The sequence below is a fragment of the Vombatus ursinus genome, unplaced genomic scaffold, assembly GCF_900497805.2.
Source record: "Vombatus ursinus unplaced genomic scaffold, bare-nosed wombat genome assembly UNPS02014779.1, whole genome shotgun sequence".
NCBI lineage: Eukaryota > Metazoa > Chordata > Mammalia > Diprotodontia > Vombatidae > Vombatus > Vombatus ursinus.
In genome coordinates, this window is record NW_020954557.1 from 45,441,645 (window position 1) to 45,464,488 (window position 22,844).

Genomic DNA, 22,844 nt, shown 5'->3' on the forward strand with positions numbered 1-22,844 from the left:
GGAGTATAAATGGACCACAAGTTAACTATGAAAAGGAGAAGTAGTTGATTTAATTGAAGTTGATTAATGTATTAGAGAGGCAGGTAGGTGGCACAATGAATAGACCACCGGGTCTGGAGTCAGGAAGACCTGAGTTCAATGCTAGCCTCAGGCACTTATTAGCTGTGTGACTCTGGGCAAGTCACTTCACCCTGTTTGCCTCTATTTTCTCATCTGTAAAATGAGCTAGAGAAGGAAATGGCAAACCACTCCAGTATCTCTGCCAAGAAAACCCCAAATGGGGTCCCAGAGAGTCAGACATGACTGACACAACTGAACAACAGCAACAACAAGTGTACTAGTTGTCTGGATTCCTGTTATAGGTAAACCCAGGTGGATGCAAGTTTAAAATACTTTGCGACTCCTAATTACACCCTATTTTGAGATTTACTATTCCAGTTTTGCTGAGGAACAGACTGAGGCAAAGGCTTACCTGCAGTCACATCGCCAATTATAAGAAATCTTGCTTTGATTTAGAATATACTTAATGATCTTGTAGCACTACAGAATCTTCAGGCCAGATGTTAATCAAATTATTAGAACTTTAGAGGACTTAGGATTCTTGAAACCTGGTCATCTGTTGAAACCAGTAAACTTCCTTCTGTCTGACATGAATATTTTATGACATTGATATTTAATTTACTAGTCACCTGATACAGTTGTCAGACCTCTCCTTGACATTTGTTGAAGAGTGAATCTAGGCAAGAACCCATTTTTAAGCTTAATAGAGAGTATGGGAAAGACAGTGTTCTTTGGTTCAGGTAGTTTACATTAGATATCTGTAGTTTGCATCTACTTACTAAAATAAACAAATACTAATGTAAGCACCAAACAGAGCACTTTTTTTAAAAAAAAATAAGTTTGTATTATTATCTTTTGTTTTTTTAATATTACCATAATTTCCTCCAGCATTCTTCTCTCTTCCGCTTGCAGAGAGCCATCCTATATAACAGTAATTTTAAGACAAAAAAAAAAAGAAGAGAAAAAAATCAGCATAATTGATCAATACGTTGAAAAAGTCTGCAGATATGTGTAATGCACGGCACTTTTGGACCTCTCTATTGAGCAAAGGGTTGGAGTGGGGACATCTTCTCATGTCTTCTCCATCAAGCCATGCATGCTACAGTGTTTTTAGCCTTTCTAAAACATCAAAACATAGGATTATCTAAAGGAATTCTGTATTGCTTACTATTCCAATTAAATTTCTGCTGCATTTGGGCTAAAAGTAAAGCCAAACCCGTTCTGTAAGTAAAAGTATACCTTTATACTTATCAACTTACGGATAATTTACAGTGTACTCCTTTTTATGGTGAATAGTTGGAAAATGAAGTGCTCTAATTAGCTAAAAGTTGCAGTTCAATTTAACAAATAAATAAGAACTTAACTCATAATCTCTGTCTCCTCTCTACTTCATCCTTCACATTCAGCCAAAATAATCTTTAAGATGTATAGGTCTCTGATCATTTCTTCCTTACTCAAAAATCTTTAACAGCTCCCTAATTCTTTTCGGTCATGTCCAACTCTTCATGACCCAATTTGGGGTTTTCTTGGTAGATACTAGAGTGTTGTACCATTTTTTTCTCCAGCTTATTTTACAGATGAGGAAACTGAAGCAAACAGGGTTAAATGACTAGTAAGGTCATAATTAGGGTCTCATAACTAGTAAGTGTCTGAGTCCAGATTTGAACTTATGAAGATGAGTCTTCCTGACTCCAGGCCTAGCACTCTATCCACTGTGCCACCTAGCTGTCCATCTCCCTGATACCTACAGTATAAAATAGATTGTCCTTTAAAGCCTTCCACAATGTGATTTACCTGCTTTTCTAGCCTCCATACTGTTCTTCTTTTTTTATGCCGTATTCTAGCCAAACTAGACTGACAGCTTTAGTCTTGTTCTGTTCTCTCTCTAGCTCCATGGAGTCCTAAAGTCCATCTCTCTATGCCTGGAGTATACTTGCTCCACTTTTCTATTTGTTGAAGTTCTCCTTGACTCAGTTTATGTGCCCCCTTTTCCATGAGAAATGGGCAGGTAGGTGGTGCTGTATCTAGAGTCAGGAAGACCAGAGTTCAAATGTGCCATCAGACACTTAATAGCTATATGACCCTGGCCAAGTCACTTAACCCTGTTTGTCTCAGTTTCCTCATCTGTAAAATGAGCTGGGAAAGGAAATGGCAAATCACTCTAGTGTCTTTGCCAAGAAAAGCCCAAATGGAGTCACAAAGAGTTACAACTGAGCAGCAACAAACTTCTATGAGACTTTCTTGACCACCCCCCGCCAGCTCTCCCTCCTCAGATTTTCATAAAGTACTTGGTATGTATCTCTTCTTTGTCCGCCTAATATTCTGTATTGTCATCCTTGCTTCTTTATTGTCTCACTGTCATATTTGATTCTGAGCTTCTTTGCCTCTTTGTAAAAGATGCAACCAGATAGCCTAGTAGAGAGCTTGCTACATAAAAGGCACTTAACAAATGTTTGTTGGATCAAATTGCACACAGAACACCTTGTTCAGCCTCAGGGATGTTAGAAAGCGTCCACACGACTTCTGTCTAAATGGAACTTTCCATAGATGTATTAAGCTTTACTGTCTTAAAACTACACAAGGACTTTTTTCGGAATTCTGACTTCAAAGAATTAGAATAAAATAAAATAATATTTAGAATAAAACATACTTAAAATTGAGATTATGCCAGCTATTGCTAGAGTATTCCATGCGCTTAGTGTGGTATAAGTGTAAGTGCAACTGCTTTTCAAGCATTTGAGGTTACTTTATTTCCCAAGCAATATGTCAGTATTGGGAAGATAAGAGGAAAGAGAATTCACTAATGATGCCCAAAGAATGGCGAAGATATAGGGACCACCAGCTTCACAGATAGGTGGGGAAAAAGGTCAAAGAGGTTCTTTTGAGCAGTGGCAAAACCAGTTGTAATTAAGCAAGTATAATATTCATGTAACTGGCGAGAATCCCAATCTGGAGAGACTTATAAACATTAGGCTGTATCTAACTAGAAGATAAAGCAAAGTAAAGCATAGTTACATGTGTTAGATGTTTATATCTAGTCATGGAGTAGACTATTACTATGAATAGAAATCAGTTAAATTCAACAAGCATTTTAGTGCCTACTATGTGCCAGTCACTGTGAGATATAAGGATAAATCAAAAACAGTTCCTGCTGAGGGAGCTTACATTCTATTGAAATGATTTATGGAAATTTAGTGAATATAGTAGAACAATAGGTAATGGAGCACAGGGTGACCTGTCACTCAGGACTAACTTCCATTCTGTGGAAGACAACAAGTAAGGAATAAACGGTAACAACAAAACATCACTATGTACATGAGTAAATACAGAACTGTGGCACCTAGGGAAGGGAAGCACGTTTCTGTTGGAAATAGCAGAAAGGGTAATTGCCATTGGAATCAATTTGATTCAATTCACCAAATATTTATTAAACACCTGCTGTGTGCCAGGCACTATGTAGGTTCTCAGTGAACAAAGACAAAAATGAAAAAGTCTCTACCCTCAAGGAGACTGTTGAAGGAAACAACATGTACATGGAAAATTGAATATAATTTTCAAGTGGAAGGCAGTTGTCTGGGAGTGGGGGTGGGGTTAGGATAGGCTTCCTGTAAGAAGTTGCACTTGAGCTGATCTTCAACATAAAGTACAGATTGTATGAGCTGGAGGTGAAGTTAGAGTGATTTCCAGACATGGGGGAATAGTTTGTGTAAGCATGGAGATGGAATTTCAAGTACAGGGAACAGCACGATGGCCAATTTGGCTAGAACATAGACTATGTGACCAGAACTGAATTTTTTTTTTTGTCATAAGTTGGCATTTATTATTGAAGTTCAAGAACCAGTTATGAAGGGAGTGAGGTGGAACCCTAAGGGAGGGGAAGGAGGGAGGAGATAGGGAGATGAGAGCCTGTCATCAGTGTCTGCTCTAGACGAGGTTGATCCGGTTTTCTGAGCCTTGGTCCAGGGCACACAATGAAGCACACGATAAGATGAGGTTCCAGGGGCTACAGGTTTAGGAGAACTTCAAAGGGTGGCCAGAGTTACATATCCAACCAGCGGTGGGGGCTGGGATTCTCCTTGGATGAGCAGCACTGTTTCCTTTTAGGAACTGAAGCATAGTGATAAGTTCCTACCCACTTATTTCAGCTTTTATGAAACATTCTTGTAGTTAACGTCTTTGTGCTAAAGAATTCTTTCTTTAAAAGAAAGACCTCTAACTTCTTGTACTGTGCTTCTAGTTTCTTTGAATATGCATCCAACTTGTAAGGTACTTGTTCCAGAGCTGCTCCTTGCTCCTAAATTAAAGTGATCTGATCCAGATAAGGCTGAAGTGCTGCATGTTTCTGGTTTAAGTCCTTTAGGTTTCTGCTTATGTTTACTGCAATATCTTTCATTTCTAGATACTTCAGGCTAGTCAGTTTGTTCATATTTTCCAGAAGTTTGTAGTCTTCACTGGTGGCGGTCAACTCGCCTGTCAGGTGTGTGGCCATTTTGGAGAACATGACCTGGCACAGCCCCGTGATGTCCGCCTCGGTGGGCTCCGTGGCCTCCTCGGCCATCTCCATCACTGCCTCATCTAGGTTGGGGAAGGGAGGAAGGACAAAGGATGAAGGGAAAGATGGGAATGGGAGACCAGGGAAGGGAAAGGAAAGGGGAAGGGGGAGGAAGGGAGGGAAGGAGAGAAAGAAGGAGAGAAAAATGACCAGAGCTGATTCTTACCATCAGGCCAGGTAACTTCCAATCTAGTGGCAACTTATATATCCTCTAGTAGGCAAGTTGACTTAGGTATTAAAAACTGCTAACACAGACTGTAGGAAACAACCAGGTTGCTGCTAGCAATAGATGCATAGTAACAGGGAGAGCTGTCACCTACAACATCTATTGCAACTGCTTATACAGAAAGCAACAGGCAAATACAATATGCCCTGGTTTCCCCTGCCCTCCCAGCATCCAGTAGAAAGAATCTTTCTTTGACGATTTGAAGGTCTGTCAGGATTGTGCAGTGCCCAAGTCTTGTCATTTTATGATATTATAGATGTAAAAAATATAAAAAATTGAGCACAATCTGCATTGACCCTATTACCTATGAGATGTGACTATAAAGTAGAGAGAATGAATCAACCAGCCTCGTGTACAAATCTGTCATTATTCTCTAGATTTGCCTGCCAGTTTTTGGTTTTTAATTAACTCCTTGATATCATCTTGTTTGACATTTCACTTTTTTTCATAAAGGCAGAATTTTCGGGTTGCTTGGATAATAATAATCATTTGTTGTACATGGGTCACATCAAGCTGTTGTTGTTTATCATTTGTTCTTGAAGAGGACCATGACATCAGGAAGGTGCTGCCATGACTTGCAAGTGAATTGAATTTAAGTGAAGGAGGGCTGGGTAAAGCATCCCTTTCTCCTCCGGAGCCATCTAGGTCCAGTGACAAGATAAAGATCAGGGTGAATAGAGATGGCCATGGATGAACATCAAACTATATATGGCTTCACTGTCCCCCTCCACACACACACACACACACACACACACACACACACAAATTAAATACTCCTTCATCTTTTTCCACTGATGCCAGACTGTCATTTGGAAATTCTTAACTTACACAAAGGAAAAGCTAGAGATTGAAGGTATTGAGCTTGAATACGAAAGTCAAATTGAACCAATAGACAAAGGTGGTAATAAGATACATCAAGGATACTCCATAAAGACTGCTGTGCCTGAATGTATTAAGAGATTTACTAGCATCCTGAAGTGAAAGTTCAATGGAAGAACATATGTAAAATAATTAGCACCTACACAATACTAGTCTTAATGTATATACTTTTGGAAAAGGTTCATAACAGATTTGGAAAGTATACTAACAAGAACCTGTATAATATTAACAAAATCTAGCCCCTAGCACCCTAAAGCAGAGTGAAAGATGAGCACTTTGTCACCAAAGAAGAGGAAGAAGATTGATATATGTTCTCAGAGCTTGTGATAAACAAACTTACAGAAATAGTTTTGCCAGAAGAAGACATCATTTTACCAAGCAGTAGTAAAGGCTGATAACAGGTATATGGTATTGAGTTTCTTAAGTGTAACTGAAAGTAGTTTATTTCCAAATGGAGCCTTTGAAATGTCTAAGATTCAAGAGTGGAATCAAAAGTCTTCTCTGGCCAATATCCACATGGACTCAAAGCTTTGAACAAATGTTTGAGTTATGGAGATTTGTTTGTGGAAATGGGGTTTATGATGACATTTCAAGAGTAGGTCTTTGCTACCAAAAATTACAGAAGAGTTATCCTTCAAAAAACTTAAAGACTTGATAGTCAATTTAGAATATATAATGAAATGGTAGGAATTGTAACATATTATGGCAGGCTATAAAATTTTAGCATCTATTGAAAATCTGGTGTTTATACTACACATCAGAAGCTAGCTGTGCTTCAATGGACTGACAGATAACAATTCCTTATACTACAAATATAACCTTAAAATAGCCTAGAAAAATTAATAAACTGTACCAGAACTGGAACATTATCACAAATTGAACCATTGTCCACAATATCCTACTTTGAAAATTGATCTAAAAGACTTAAGAATGATATTCTTAATAGATGTCACTAGCTCAGATATGCACAATCACCAAGGTACATGGAACAAAAAGCTTTCAAAATATAGATCAACAGGAAAGAGGAAAATTATGTAGGTACATAATATCTCTGTTATCTGGTCAGCTACTTGGGTTGTGAGAAGGTGCTCTCAGTGCACCTGGAAAGGATGAGCTTACAAACTAATTTTTTTTTCTGCAAAAAAGCAGTATTTTCCTCTACCTGTAATACCAGATAGAACATTTAGTATAAAAGAATAATAGTAGAATAGCAACTTATCCCAGTACTTTCTGTACCCATTAAAAAAGAAAAGGCGATTCCAATCATGATGATCAACACCATCGTTATCACTGACTTTTATTTTGTGCTTTAAGGTTTGTGAAGTGCTTCATATAAATTATCATCTCTTTGGACCCTCACCGCAATCCTGTTAGGTATTGCAGGTATTATTGTCCCCATTTTATAGATGGAGAAATCAGAGCTTAGGGAGATTGGAATAGACTTGCCCAGGGTCACAAAACTAGGAAGCACCAGAGACAGCAGTCAAACCCAGGCCTTTCCATTTACTTTGGTAGATTGTTTAAATTTCAGAAAAAGGGGAATATGCTGTGTTGAGATATTCACCTAAAAGGTATTGGTTCAAACAGTCTAAGTGTTTAGAAAAAGTTTTTACTAATAGTGCGATAATCTTTGCAAAATGTTTTCAAAGCAATTTTCCTTTACTGTATGATATCTATCTTTTCTTAATACTTTCTATTTAATTTAAAATATAATAATAATAATAATAGCTAACATTTATATAGCACTTACCATATACTAGACACTATGCTAAGTGCTTTACAATTACTATCACATTTGATCTTCAAAACAACCCTGAAAGGTAGGTGCTATTATCCCTATTTATAGATGAGGAAACTGAGGCAAACAGAGGTTAAGTGATTTGCCCTGACTTATGCAGCTACTAAGTGCCTAAGGCTATATTTGAATTCAAGTCCTCTTGAGTCCAGGACTGGCATTCTATTCATTGCGCCACCTAGCTACAGAATTATAAAATTTCAGCACTGTAAGCCTCCAGCAGCCATCCAGACCATCTCATGCCTGAAAAAGAATGCCCATTAATAATAGCTCACTGTAGCTATTCTTGTGGCACTTTAAGATTTGCAAAGTGCTTTATATATATTTAATCCAAACAACCCTGTATTAGGTGCTCTTATTATCACCATTTTACAGTTTAAGAAAGAGTAAATGATGTGCTCATCTCATAAATATTTAAGGTAGAACGCAAGACCAGATCTTCCTGACAGTCTAGTGTTCTTTCCATTGTACCATACTGTTATATACCAGACTTCCTTTGCTTGAAACTTCCATGGAGGAGGAACCCTTTATTTCCTGAAGGCAGCCTGGCCCACTCCTTCTGTTCAATTTTCAGCCCAATTCATCCATTTGAACTGTCTGCCACAGATATTTGTATGGATATATGGAATCTATACACTGTCCATCTAACTATGTCATAATCTGAACAGTAGATATTCTTCCTCCATTTGGTCTTTCCTGTGTGGATGGTCAAGATAAACTCTTTTAAGTGGTCACAAATCCCTTCCAGAATATTCTGCATTATTGTAGGGCTTGATGCAACCAGCATAATGTCATCTGCACACAGAAACATCTAGAGTTCCTCACCATTCACAAGAAATTTTCTTCATCTTGGAGTCTTTGTTGGTTCTCCTCCATCATAGAAATAAATGGCATTGGTGAACATGTATCTTCCTGCTTTATACCTCTCCTAATGTTTAGGATCAGAGGTCAGTGAACAAAGTTATTTTTGTTGTTTTATTTTTCAGTGAATTTTTAATGGTTTTTTTGGTGCGTGGATAGCAGAAACCTTATGGGAAGAGAGCCTTTAAGGCAGCATTTTGGCTTTCTGAATCTACAAACAGTAAGCATGGTGGAATCTTATCTTCTCTGTATCATTCAGTTAATTTTGAAAGGCTAAAGAATGTAACTTGCAAAAGCCTACCTGTTCTTTATTAATAGTACACTTGATTCATGTATAGATGGGAAGGTAAGCATATGGATTAGTAGATATTGACATTTTTCAATATTAATCACCAAGCAATTTTGCCTAATTTCTTCAGATACCTTGTAAAGTGATCCTTTAATGCCCTTGTAATGTCACTTCCCTTGTGAATTTCTTCTGTTTACATTTAATCCAACCTATTTTCCCCCTCTTTCCTTTAGTACCCTTTCTACCTCCTCTATAAGCGTACCTAGGACTATGATGTGATATGAGGGTCCAAATGTGGGGGTTCTACTGTCCTTGGTAATAACAATTTATCTTAAAAATCTTTGCAAATCTTCTGTTTTTCTTTCGTATGTTTCCTCCATCCATTTTCATCTTCATGTGTCCTCAGGATGACTTTGCTTAGTTGGATATCTGGCCAGCTTTCTTTAAAATGATTTTATCCTCCACTTCTCTCTGCTTTATGAGGCAATACTACTCAGTCATCTATCATCCTTCAACTTAAGATTTTACAAAGGATTTTATATTATAAACTGGTCTTGTCTTTGGCCATTGTCTCTCTCTACTTGGCAAGCAAGTTAAGCATTTGCTGACTAAGACACTTTTTGACTGGAGTGAAAAGGAGTAATGTAATATATAATACACTTGGAAAGGTAGGTTGAAGCATGGTTGTAAAGGGCTTTTAGTGCCAAACAAAGGAATTTGTATCTAAGAGGTAATCGGTTACAACTCTAGACATTCTGATGATTACAACACACCTTGATAGGGCAAACTAAAGCTTTTTCCTGATCCTAGTTTAAGGTTCTTGTAGTGATAGGATATCATTTTTTATTCCCCTGGTAAACTTATAAAACATTATATAAATATAAATACAGATTATTTATTAAATTATTATTTATTTATTATACTATTAAAGCAGTATAGTGATATCAGATTAGGACTGGGGGTAGGAGGGTTCTTTTGGATAGCCATCAAGGACAGGACATCTAAGAACCACTAATGAAAAAGAAGGTGGGGAAATGTGCCTGTGATTGATGAAAAACTGAATTCTGTCTCAGGCCTGATGAATTTACAGAAGAATCCTAACAGACTTTTGAAAAACAATTAATACCTATGCTATACAAATTATTATGAAAGAGTAAGAAGGAACTTTGCCAAATGTCTTGAGTTACATTGTTTATACCTAAGCCAGGGAAATATAAAAGAAAAAGAATTATAGACCAATATCATTGATTAGGGCAGGTAGGTGCCACAGTAGATAGAGTGCCAGGCCTGGAGTCAGGAAGACTCATCTTCCTGAGTTTAAATCTAGCCTCAGACACATACTGTCTGTGTGACCCTGGGCAAGTCTGTTTGCCCTGAGGCAAACCCTCTTTGCCGTAGTTTCCTCATCTATGAAATGAGCTGGAGAAAGAAATGGCAAACCACTCTAGTATCTTTGCCAAGAAAACCCCAAAAAAGGTCACAAAAAGTCAGACATGACTACAATGACTGAACAACATCATTTATTTAAAATTTTATTGATTGATTTAATCAATATTTATTATAAAATTTTCAATATTGTAAAAAAAAATTCACCAAATTTATCCAAAAACTCATTCATTATGACCAAATTGGATTTATACCAGAAAAGAAAGGATGGTTCAACATTTGGAAAATAATAAAATGAATTATATTAAAAACAGAAAATATCCAAAATGACACGATTATTTCAGTAGGTACAAGGAAAGCCTTTGACAAAGAACAGTGCTCATTTATTCTAAAAAAATCTGCGGGGCAGCTAGGTGACTCAGAGGCTAGAGCACTGGCCCTGGATTCAGGAGGACCTGAGTTCAAATCTGGCCTCAGACACATAACACTTACTAGCTGTGTGACCTGGGCAAGTCACTTAACTCCATCGCCTAGCCCAAAAAAGACAAAAACAAAAAAAAATCTGCAATAAGATTGTTTTAAAAAATATTTTCTATTTCTTTCATTACCATAGTATCCCGTGTATCCCTACCCTGCTGCCTCCCAGATAGCTGTCCCATATAACAAATAGTAATTTTTTGGGAGGAAAAAGAGGGGAGAAAAGTCAGTACAACTGATTGATACATTAGAAAAAGTACAAAAATGTGGGTAGTGTGTAATACCTGTGGACCTCCCACATCTGTGAAGATGTAGATGAGGCATGTCTTCGCATATTGGAGAGATCTTTTTTAATATGATAAACAGTGTCTAAAACCAAAAGCAAGCAGTATATTCACTGGGGATACACTAGAAAGTATCTCAACAAATATAGAAATAAAGCAAGAGTATCCTTCTCCCCTGTTATTATGTAATACAGTTATGGAAATACTAACAATAAGAAAAAATCATTCAAGGCATAAAGAAAAGCAAAGAGGAGACAAAACTATCCTTATTTGCTGATGACATGATAGTTTCTTTAGTTTATTTTTTTTTAATGTTATTTAGAAAATCCTAGGGAATCAGCAAAGAAACTAATTAAAACAGGTTAATCAATTGCAGGCTACAAAATAAACCCACAAAAATCAGTAACATGTAGATATACTATTAACAAAATCCAGTAAGCACTAATAAAAAGAGAAATCCTATTCCAAATAACCACAAAATGCATAAAATACTTGGAAGTCAATTAACAAAAGCACCTCTAATATTTGTATAAGTCCATTTCTCCTCCTGTCTTTACCCTATCCCCTTCTCACAAGTGTTTTGCTTCTAACTAGCTTCCTTAATTTACCCTCCCTCTTAATTACCTCCCCCCTTTTCTCTAAGCCTTTTCCCCTCCTGCTTAACTTGTTGGGTGTATGTGTGTGTGTATTTTTCTCTCTGAACCAGTTTAGATGAGAGCAACAATCAAGCATTGTTTGCTTCCCCCATTTCCTCCTCCACTGTGAAAACTCTTTCTTATATACCTCTTTTAAGTGAGATTATTTCCCCTAATCTTCCTCTCCCTTTCTCCTTTTCTAAGTGCATCCCTCTTTGTCACCTTTCCATTCTTCTTTTGAGCTCTTACCAATACAGTAGACTCATACCTATGCCCTCTACTAAGAAGATTCTTTCTAATGATGATAAATGATGATTTCTTAAAGGTTACATGTATCATCTTTCCATCTAAGAATGCAAATAGTTTAACCTTATTAAATCCCTTATGATTACTCAATCATATTTACCTTTTTATGCTTCTCTTGAATATTGTATTGGAATTTTCTATTCAACTCTGGTCTTTTCATCAAGAATACTTAAAAATCCTCCATTTCCTTAAATATGTATTTTTTCCCTGTAGGATTATAATTAGTTTTGATAAGTAGATTATTGTTAGTTATAATCCTAGCTCCTTTGCCTTTCAGAATATCATATTCCCTGTGCTTTTTTATAGTAATAGTTGCTAAATCTCATGTGATCCTTACTGTGCATCCATAGTATTTGAATAGTTTCTTTTTGGCTATTTATAGTATTTCCCCCTTGACCTGGAAGCTCTGGAATTTGGCTATGATGTTCCTGGGACTGTTCATTTTGGATAATTTTTTCACTCTTTAAAAATTTCTTTATTTAGCTCTTCTAGAAATTCTTGTTGGGCTTGTGTCCAAACTGCAGTTTTTGTTTTGTTTTGTTTTTTGTTGAGGCTTTGCTTGTAGATGTTTTCAAGTTAATATCTTCTGAGTTTGTGTCTTGAGCTTCCCTGTCACCATAGTAGATTTTTATGGTCAGGTTCTTTTTTTGTTTTCTCATTTTTCCATCCTATTTTTTGACTTTGGACTTTATTTTAGAGTTGGGCTTTGTTCATTGGGGGAGGGCGGTGATAGGCCTGAGCTTCAGGCTTTTATATTCTGTTGTTTTCACAGTGAGGTCTAGGTGCCTGTAAGTTTTCGACACTACCTTCTTGGTCTATACTCTGCTCTTTAGCCAGGTAGGGCCTCTGATCTCTCATGGCAGCAATTCTCTCTGTCCTGGAACTGGGTACTGGGCAATGGAGATGCCATATGGTGGTGATTCTGCACTCAGTGGTAGTACAGGGGTCTGCCTGGAATCTCTTTCTGACCAAGTATTCAGTCTCCTTACCAACTCTGGGCCTTGGAAGTTCCCAGTGCTTTTGCTCTGCTGCCCCTGCAGCTGCCACCAAGGCACAATCCTCCAAGGCACAAAACCAGTGGCCTTCTGTCATGCCACCCTTGGGCTAGCTTCCACCTCTGTTTCTGAAGACCTCTACTTCTCTTTCTGTCGTCCTAAGCTGCCCTGTCCTAGAAAAGTGATTCACTGTTGCTGTGTGTTGATTGATCTGCACTGAATTCAGTTTGATGTACTTTTAAAGTTTTTTAGAGGGTTAGGTTGGGAGAGCTTGGCAAAATTGCTGATTTCACTATTCCATCTTGGCTCTACATACCAGTACTTCTGTAAGTTCAATTACAAAATATATTTTAAAGAAGTAAAAAGCAAAATTAAATAGGTAGAGGAATATTCAGTACTCATGACTGGTCAAATAACAAAAATATCAAAACTAGTAATGTTAATTTACATACTTAATGCTATACCTGTAAAACTGCCAAAGAGGTACTTTAAACAATAACAAAATTCATTTGGAGGAAAAAGGGATCTAGAATATCAAAGAATATAATAAAAAGATAATAATGAAAGGAGAACAACATATCTAATCCTTAAACTATATTTTAAAGCAGCAACCATCAAAAACCATTTGGTATTGGTTAAAAAATAAAGTAGTAGATCAAGAAGATAGAATGGACATGGATGATTCAGAAATATCAAACTCAATAATCCAGTGTTTGATAAACCTGAAAACACAACTTATTTAGGAAAGAAGTACCTGCTGGATTTGGCTTAATATGATTATACCATATTACATGATAAATTCAAAATTTATATATGATTTGAATATTAAAACACATACCATAAAAAATTAGAAGAGAAGTTGTTCATATGCCTTTCACAGCTATGGGTAGGGGATTAATTATTAACCAAACAAGGAATAGAGGTAATTATAGAAGATAAAATAGATAACTTTGATTGTGTGAAACTAAAAACTTATGCACAAACAAAATTAATGCAACTTGTATAAAAAAGGGAAGCAATAGATTAGAGGAAAGGTCTTACCAAATCCTTCTCTAATCTCCTTGGGCAGCTAAGTGTCACAGTGTGGGCTTAGAATCAGGAAGACTCCTCTTCATGAGTTCAAATCTAGCCTCAGACACGTAGTACCTGTGTGACCCTGGGTGAATCATTTAACTCTTTTTGCCTCAGTTTCCTCATCTGTGAAATGAGCTGGAGAAGGAAATGGCAAACCACTCCAGTATCTTTGCAAGAAAACCTCAAATGGAATCATGAAAAGTTGGACACAACTGAAACAACTGAGCAACAAAAATCTCTCTTATCTATGATAAAGGTTTGGTATCAAAGATTTATAGACAACTAATACCAAAAGTCTCTTTCCAGTAGACAGGTTTACTAAAGAAATTAGTAAATAATTCTTAAAAGAAGAATTGCAAATGCTTAACAGCCATCTGAAAGAATGTTCCAAATTACTGGTAATAAGAGAAACCAAAACAACCCTGAGGTTTCACATCACACCCAGCAAATTGAGTAAGACGACACAAGATGGGAATAGTTAATATTGGAGGGGTTGTGAATTATACAAACATTCGGGAAAGCAATTTGGAATTATACAAATAAAGTGACTAGAATTTCTGTCGAGATTCCACTGTTAGGCATCTACTCCAAGGTTAAACTGACAAAAAGAAAGGTTCTGTATTACACTAAAATTTATGGAAAAGCTTTTTTTTCCCCCCTCAAAAAACCTGAAGCAAAGTAAATATCTATCAATTGGGAAATGGCTAGACAAATTATGGTACATGAATGTTATAGAATGTCAACTAATGAAAAGTGAAGCAAACATAGCCTCTGAAGAAGAGATATGAGAAGACATCTTCTTTCTCCTCCTTCCTCATTTATTTTCAGAGGTTGGAGTTCATGGGTGTGGAATATTGCAAATAATTTTAGATCTGAAAAAGTTTATTGATCAGTTTTGTTAAATTTTGTACTTTTTCCTCTTTAAAAAAATTCTGCAATTTTTATAGAATATAAAGAGATGGCTTCCTGGTAAGGAGAAGGGGAAGAATACTGGAGGGAATCTAGACATTTAAAAAATAAAAGGTATCAATATAATATAATTAATACAATACAATGCAATATAACACAACATAACATAACATAAATTTTTCTTTAATTTAAAGGGTAATGATGTGCCCATGCTTGATGGAAAACTGTATTCTGGCCCAGTTATTGGTTTGTAATGATCATATTTTCAAAGGTCCTGACAAAAGCACACGATTATATGCTAAATGTCATTTGTGCTTATATTGTACTGTGTGTCCTTTTGATTCCCCACTTTCACCAAGCTCTCAAAAAATTAAGAGTGAATTATTTGTTAATATCCCTATCGTGGCATTTTCATTGCTTCAAATAAGTTGATGTTTATGGGCTTTATAATGTCACTGAGGTACTCTGGCTTCACTCTGCTATGTGACACCCAATTATTGCCACTGTTTCATTAGGATAGTGTGACATGATAAAAATTTGGATAACTTAGAATATGAGTAGCCTACTTAATTCATGCATGCTTTTCTTATTTATTTTTTTTGTTTTCAACATTTACTTCCACAAGATTTTGAGTTCCAAATTTTCACCCCATCTCGCCCCTCCCCCCACCCCAAGATGGCATGCATTCTAAATACCCCTTCTCCTAGTCTACCTTCCCTTCTATCTCTCCCCCCCTTCTCTTATCCCCTTCCCCTTCAATTTTCCTGTAGGGCAGGATGGATTTCTGTACCCCATTTCCTATATTTCTTATTTCCCAGTTACATGTGAAAACATTTTTTTTAAACATGTGTTTTTAAAACTTTGGGTTCCAAATTTTCTCCCTTCCTCCCTCCCCACCCACCCTCATTGATAAGGCAAGCAACTAAATATAGGTTATATATGTGCAGTTATGCAAAACACTTCCACAGTAGACATGCTGTCAAAAACTAACTCTGTTTCCCTTAATCCGATCCCGCCCACCCATTTATTCTATTCTTTCTTTTCACCCTGTTCCTCCTCAGAAGTATTTGCTTCTGATTACTCCCTTTCCCAGTCTGCCCTCCTCTCTATCATTCCCCTACTGTCTTGTCCCCTTCCCCCCCTATTTTCCTGTAGGGTAAGACAGATTTTCACACCCAATTGAGTATGTATGTTATTCCCTCCTTAAGTCAAATCCTATGAGAATAAGATTCACTCATTCCCTCTCACCTTCCCCCATTTCCCCTCCACTGTAAGAGCCTTTTCTTTTTTTTTTTTGTGGGATAATTTACCCCGTTCTACCTCTCCCTATCTCCTTCTCCTAGTATATTCCTCTCTCACCCCTTAATTTTATTCTCCAGATAGGACCCCTTCATTTTCAACTCACCCTGTGCCCTCTATCTATATCTATCTATATGTACATATAATTTCTTACCCTCCAACTACCCTAATACTGACAAAGGTCTCATGAGCTACAAATATCATCTTTCCATGCAGGAATGTAAACAGTTCAACCTTAAGTCTCTTGTGATTTTCTTTTTCCTGTTTACCTCTTCATGTTCCACTCGAGTCTTATATTTGAAAATCAAATTTTCTATTCAACTCTGGTTTTTTCATCAAGAGTGCTTGAAAGTCCTCTATTTCACTGAATGACCATTTCCCCCCCTGCAGGATTATACTCAGTTTTGCTGGGTAGGTGATTCTTGGTTGTAATCCTGTCTCCTTTGCCTTCCATAATATTATGTTCCATGCCCTGCAGTCCTTTAATGTTGATGCAGCTAAATCTTGTGTTATCCTGATTGTGTTTCCACAATACTTGAATTGTTTATTTCTGGCTGCTTGTAATATTTTTTCCTTGACCTGGGAACTCTGGAATTTGGCTACAACATTCCTAGGAGTTTTGCTTTGGGGATCTCTTTCAGGAGGAAATTGGTGGATTCTTTCAATTTCTATTTTGCCCTCTGGTTCTAAAATATCAGGACAGTTTTCCTGGATAATTTCTTGAAAGATGATGTCTAGGCTCTTTTTTTGATCATGGCTTTCAGATAGTCCAATAATTTTTAAATTCTCTCTCCTGGATCTGTTTTCCAGGTCAGTTGTTTTTCCAATGAGATACTTCACATTGTTGTCTAATTTTTAATTCTTTTGGATTTGTTTTACAGTGTCTTGATTTCTCATAAAGTCACTAGCTTCCAATTGCTCTATTCCAATTTTTAAGGAAGTATTTTCTTCAGTAATCTTTTGGACTTCCTTTTCCATTTGGCCAGTTTTGCTTTTTAGGGCATTCTTCTCCTCATTGACTTTTTGGACCTCTTTTGCCATTTGGGTTAGGCTATTTTTTAAGGTGTTATTTTCTTCAGTATTTTTTGGGGGGTCTCCTCAGGCATGCTTTTTTAAATTCAAAGATGTTTGTTTAATTTATAGTACATAATTTACTTCATTTTCTACTTATAAACTATAAAATATACTGGTATAGAGTAAGTATTGAAACAAAAACTTCTTAATACAAATAGTGTACCCTGATTTTGATCCATGGATGACTAGCACTCTTTCAGCCGGGTCATTCAGTCAGTTTTAAATCCACCTATCATTAGTTAGCCCTTATCAGTTAGCATCTCATCCACAAACTCAGCATGATAGATCTATTAAATTCTTTGATGAAATTTCAAGAATACCAGGAATGTTTCTTCACTTATCTTATGTTACTTCACTCTCTGCTAACCAGTTTTGTTCTGTCTTCCACCATTCAACTGCCACTCCTTGACAGATAATAGAAGCAGAGTTAAGGGTTGGTTAGGGCAGCTAGGTGGTACAGTAGATAGAGCACTAGGCTTGGAATCACGAAGACTAATCTTAATTAGTTCAAATCCAGCCTCAGACACTTATTAGCTATCTGGCCCTGAGCATGTTTGCCTGTTTGCCTCAGTTTCCTCACCTGTAAAATGAGCTGGAGAAGGAAATAGCAAACCACTCCAGTATCTTTACCAAGAAAACCCCAAATGGGATAACAGACTTGGACACCACTGAAACAACTGAACAAACACAAAAGAGTTGGTTAGTTTACCCTTTTTATCACCATCTGTTGCTATATGTCAAATAGAATTGACTTGAATCATGTTCTATCCACCCTGTCCATTCTTTAATCTGCCACTTGCCCTCAGCATCATTTTTAAAAGCCTCTTAGTTGTTGTTAGAATTTATTGCCACTTTTTAGATACTTTGGTACTTTCCTGCTCCTGACACAATTTTTAGAGGAACATTGTATGCTATGTATCCATCTTCAGTTACTAGCCCTTGTGTCCATCTTTACTACATTTAAAATTGGAAGTTGTCAACAAGGTCTTGGCCCACCCCATCAGTCTCTTTAGACAACTCCCCTTTGCCATCCTCAGTGAAATAACTTCTGTCTGTGTCATCAGAATTTCATAATTAAGAGCTTCCCATCCCTCTTGCTCTCACTGCCTTGCCATAATATTAAGTCACTGGATCCTGCCTATCCTCTTCCTGAACTCCTTGAAATTTGCCCTCAGAAAATCATGATACATGCAAGATCATACATGGCTTTTTCTCCCTTCTGTCACGAATAATAACACTAACTGACATTCATATGGCTTATAAAGTATTTTGCAACCATTACAACTTTTATGGTCCCTCACCATTAAGATTCAGTTCTGTTCAAGTCAGTTTAGCTAGTGGGCACTAAACATCTACTCAGTGCCACACACTTTGCTAGGTACTAGGGATACAAAAACAGAAATGAAGTACTCTTTGCTCTCAAGATAAAATAATCATTCAGACAAGAACATATTTATCTACTGCTCTGCTTTTGGGATGGGATGTATAATTTGTGGGGGAAAAAAAGAATACAACAAAAAGATAGATTTAAGTTTCTTCACACCTGTGAGTCTAGATTTGTTTGTTCTTACTCATTTCTTCATTAATGTTCTGGGCTTTTTAAAAATGCCAAAATAATGTAAATCAACAGTTACAGTTAAAAACCTTGGATCTGGTGGGCCAACTCAGTATAATTATTACCTCTATGCTATGTTGTTCCATCTGCCCTTTTGACATAGCTTATTATTGAGTCTTAAAATCATGGATTTGGAGGTGGAAGAGACCTTAGTGGCCCTCTAATTCAACCTTATTTTACAGAACCGAGTCTCAGAGAAGTTAAATGATTTGCCCAAGGTCACACAGGTAGTAAGTGGCCAAGGTGGGATTTGAATCCAGAGCCTCTGAATCCATATTCATAAGAATGCTAGTATCTTTCCTTTGATGATTATTTCTAATTATTGTATATACAATTTATTTGTACATATTTGTTTGCATGTTGTCTTCTCCACTAGAGTCAGCTAAATGAAGCAGCGGTTAGATATTTGTGCCAAGAGTCAGGATGACCTGAGTTCAAATCCAGCCTCAGATACTTACTAGATTTGTGACCATGGACAAGTCATTGCACCTCTGTCTGCCTAGGTTTCATTAGCTTTAAAGTGGGGGTAATAATGTACCTTCCTTCCAGGGTTGTTGTGAGGATCAGTTGAGATAATAAAGTAAAGTACTTAGGACAGCGTCTGGCATGTAGTAGGTGCTAAATAAATGCTTGTTGACATGTAGATTGACTAAAAGAAAGTTGGGCATCTCATGTATTCCTAAGAATAAATCCATCTGTAGGTGCCCAAGAATGATAGTGTCAAGATCCTCTTCTTCACCCAGCAGATTTCCATGTGTTGGGTACTATGTTTAGGTACAACTGGGTACCGATTAATACAGATAATGAATCCTCTGAAGTGGTTGCATGTATTTAAATTTGCACTACTGAAGTTATAATTATGTAAATTATGACAATTGGTTCCAGCCCATTGGAAATATGCAGTGTGAAATTTGAATTAATGTGACCAGCTACTCATTATTCGCACTAATTAGGCACTAGCTGTACTAAATTCAAAGGAATTTGGCCTTTCTATCTACACAGGAAAGCTCAAATAAATTACGAATGCCTGTTTCTCAGATTTCAATATGTATCTGAATGGACGCCTTATAAATTAAGGGTTCTCAACCTTTTGTGTGTGTCATCAGACTCCTTTGGTAGTCTAGTGAGGTGAATGAAAAACCTGAGAGACAGAGCTTCTGGGTAATTAATAAGCAAGTTATTAATTAGTCTAGCTGATAATCAATAAATTGATGGTCAGTGGTCTCTTTCAGTAACCAAAGACAAAACTATGGAGATCTCTGAGTGCTTAAATACTTTTTGAAAAGGGGGTACCCCTGACAGGTGAACAGTTAGTGAGAGGATGGGCATATTAATGAGGAGGTGGGCTAAAAGTCTTCAACTCCTCCTGTGGAGATCATGGTTTGATCATGAGACTAAGCTGTCTTCAGCAGTCTGGACGGAGGAATCCATCTCTACCGAGACCACTCTGGTCAGTTTTCTCCTTCATGAGGTAGATTACCCTAGACTCCAGTGGAGGAGTGCTAAGGCATAGACTTGATGCTTTGGAGCTGGAATTTAGCTAGGTTAACTTCTGTTTATACTCTAAACAGAAGTAAGGTCTCCTACTTAGATGGAGTCCCATCCAAGACCGAGGAGCACGTTCCTGGAGAATTTGGGCAATTTCATCTGTCAGCCTTGTCCTTCAGAGACTTCCTGAATGACCTTCAGGGGCTGGTCCCTGAATGAGGAAATTAAGAGAAAATAAAACCTTAATCCTAATTTAATAATTGTTTATTAATATAATGGAAAATTAATTTTCCTCACTAGTGAAGCCTCTTTGCTGTTCAAATCATGTTTTTAATGGCACAAAATGATGTACGTAGGATTACAAAGGAAATCAATTATATTGATATACAATTATCAACAGTTTTTTTTTAAAAAGTTCCTGGACCCTTGAGGTTGAGAACCCCATAGAACTGTATGTGTATCTGAGATAGATAGTGTAGATGAATAGACAGCAGAGCCAGAGTTTAAAAGGAGGAGGAGATCAGACTGAACCGCTTTGGGAACTTACAAAGTGCTTTTATTGACCCCTACTTTCCCATAATGACCACAGACCATCTTGGACCATCTTATCAATATGAATGTTATGCCTTTGTTGCTGTGTGAATGGGGAACCTAGAATACAACTAGCCTTGAAAGACCTCAAAATGAGCATCACAGGGCAATGGAAAGGCACTGGGTGGATGTGCGCGGGCTACAGCATAGAACCCAAAGGAACTTGAAAGGAGAGTAGGAACAAAGGAAGCAAAGATTAGTCGGTAATATGGAAAGAGCAAGAGTTGACAGGTGAGCAGAGCGCTCCACTGGTACCCTTATGTGGGAGGTCCCTGCATCCTGAATGGACCCCATGTGGCAAACTTTTGGGAGAATATGGAAAAGAACCACACAGTGGATGGGCAGACATGGCTGTGATCTGCATTGCTGGTGGGAACTTTCAAGTCAGTGAGATCTTAGATCCATTTAAGTATGAGAATGCATTACTACAGCCACACAAACACAGCCTGAATTAGGGAGAATTAAGGAGGACTTGAGTTTAAGTACCATTTCTGACACATACTGGCTGCATGACCACGGACAAGTTGCTTAACTTTTCAATGCCCAGGCAACTTTTTTTTTTCTTTTAATAGTATTTTATTTTTTCCCATGTAAAGACAAATTTTAATATTCATTTTTTAAAAAAAATTTTTAATTCCAAATTTTTCTCCCTCCCTTCCTCACCTCTCCCCTCCCTTCCTCACCTCTCCCCTCCCTAAGATTAAGCAATTTGATACAGGTTTTATATATATGCAGTCATGTAAAACATTTCCAGGCAACTTTTTAAGACCATAATAAGTTGGAGACTAGTTGCCAATCTCCATTAACAGAGGGAGTTTCCTTACTTGGAATTTTGTACACCAATAAAATCACATGGGGTGGAGGGAGAGATAGGGAGGAGAAGAAAAATCCACCTTTCATACTGAACAAAGCTTCTATGGAAAAATACTTTTCAGCATAGTGGTGAGGCTAGAAATGTTCTAAAAAGAGAACTGTACTAAATTAATTACTATAAAACAATAGAAGCTATCATAGACGTAGCTTAAGAGGTAGTGAAGGACTCTACCTACCTAGGACTAACCTCAAAACAACAAACAAAAAAAAATGCATTTCCAGTTCCCAACAACCAACTTAGTAAATGAACTTTGTGAACAGGACCTTTTTCTGTAATTGCATTTATTCCTTAGAGAAAAGTTAATGGTTCTTATCAGAGATTCTTGTCTTTTAGTATAAATGAACTAGAATATTGTATCGTTACTCACTACCATAAAGCCTGTAGACCAATGAAAAGTCCCTGCAAATATTCGGTAGGATGGAATGTCTTACATATAAATATATTCCATGGTGGTATCCATAACCATACAATGAAAAAAAGCCATTTTGCAGGAGTTTCGTTTGCAATATTCTCCCTCACTTAGCAGTTAAGAAAATGAAGTAACATAAAGTACACTGTAAGCAAGTTAGTTCAATTTAAACAACTAACTAAATCTATTAAATGCTCTGGGACAAGGGAGTTAAACTAACATTAAAGCAAATGCCGAAAGCCAGAGAACCATAAATACTAGTATTGCCTCACAGCTTGTTTCTTTACAGGGAAACTGTTCATTCTGCCCTCATTCCTGTACACTGTAGAGATATCCTAGATTAGAAACTTGGTTCATAGCTTAGTGAGACCTAGTTTTCTGGAATCAATCACTGAGCCTTTTGTATCATAACTGTCCTAAATAAAATTATTTTTAAAAATTAACCTCCATTGTAGCTGCTGTCTCTTTAAGTTCCACGTCTGTTAACATGCCATAAATTAGGAACAAAAAATACACTTCCCCCAGTCGTGAAAGCCAAATGGTAGAGCTGTTTGGTAATTATTTGGTCTCTGGTGATTCATTTTATCTGAAATTCTAGTGATTAGATTGTAATGGTTAAAACTGATTTTTCTATGAAGTTGGGGGAGGCTTTAATTATATTCATTTTGAGGTGACTCAAAAGAAATGAGTGAATTCCTTACTTTTTAAAGATATATTAACTCTCTCTCTCTCTCTCTCTCTCTCTCTCTCTCTCTCTCTCTCTCTC

At 37.0% G+C, this 22,844-nt stretch overlaps 2 protein-coding genes across 7 annotated transcripts in view; one reads left to right on the forward strand and one right to left on the reverse strand.

Annotated features, from left to right (window-relative positions):
* The window catches only part of METTL8 (methyltransferase like 8), a 116,761-nt gene that overhangs the window by 43,520 nt on the left and 50,397 nt on the right, over window positions 1-22,844 (forward strand). The window lies entirely within an intron of this gene.
* LOC114045732 (biogenesis of lysosome-related organelles complex 1 subunit 2-like) lies at window positions 4,355-4,618 on the reverse strand. Its single transcript, XM_027865890.1, has one exon. It carries the CDS (start codon window positions 4,616-4,618, stop codon window positions 4,355-4,357), a length of 264 nt encoding a protein of 87 aa, XP_027721691.1.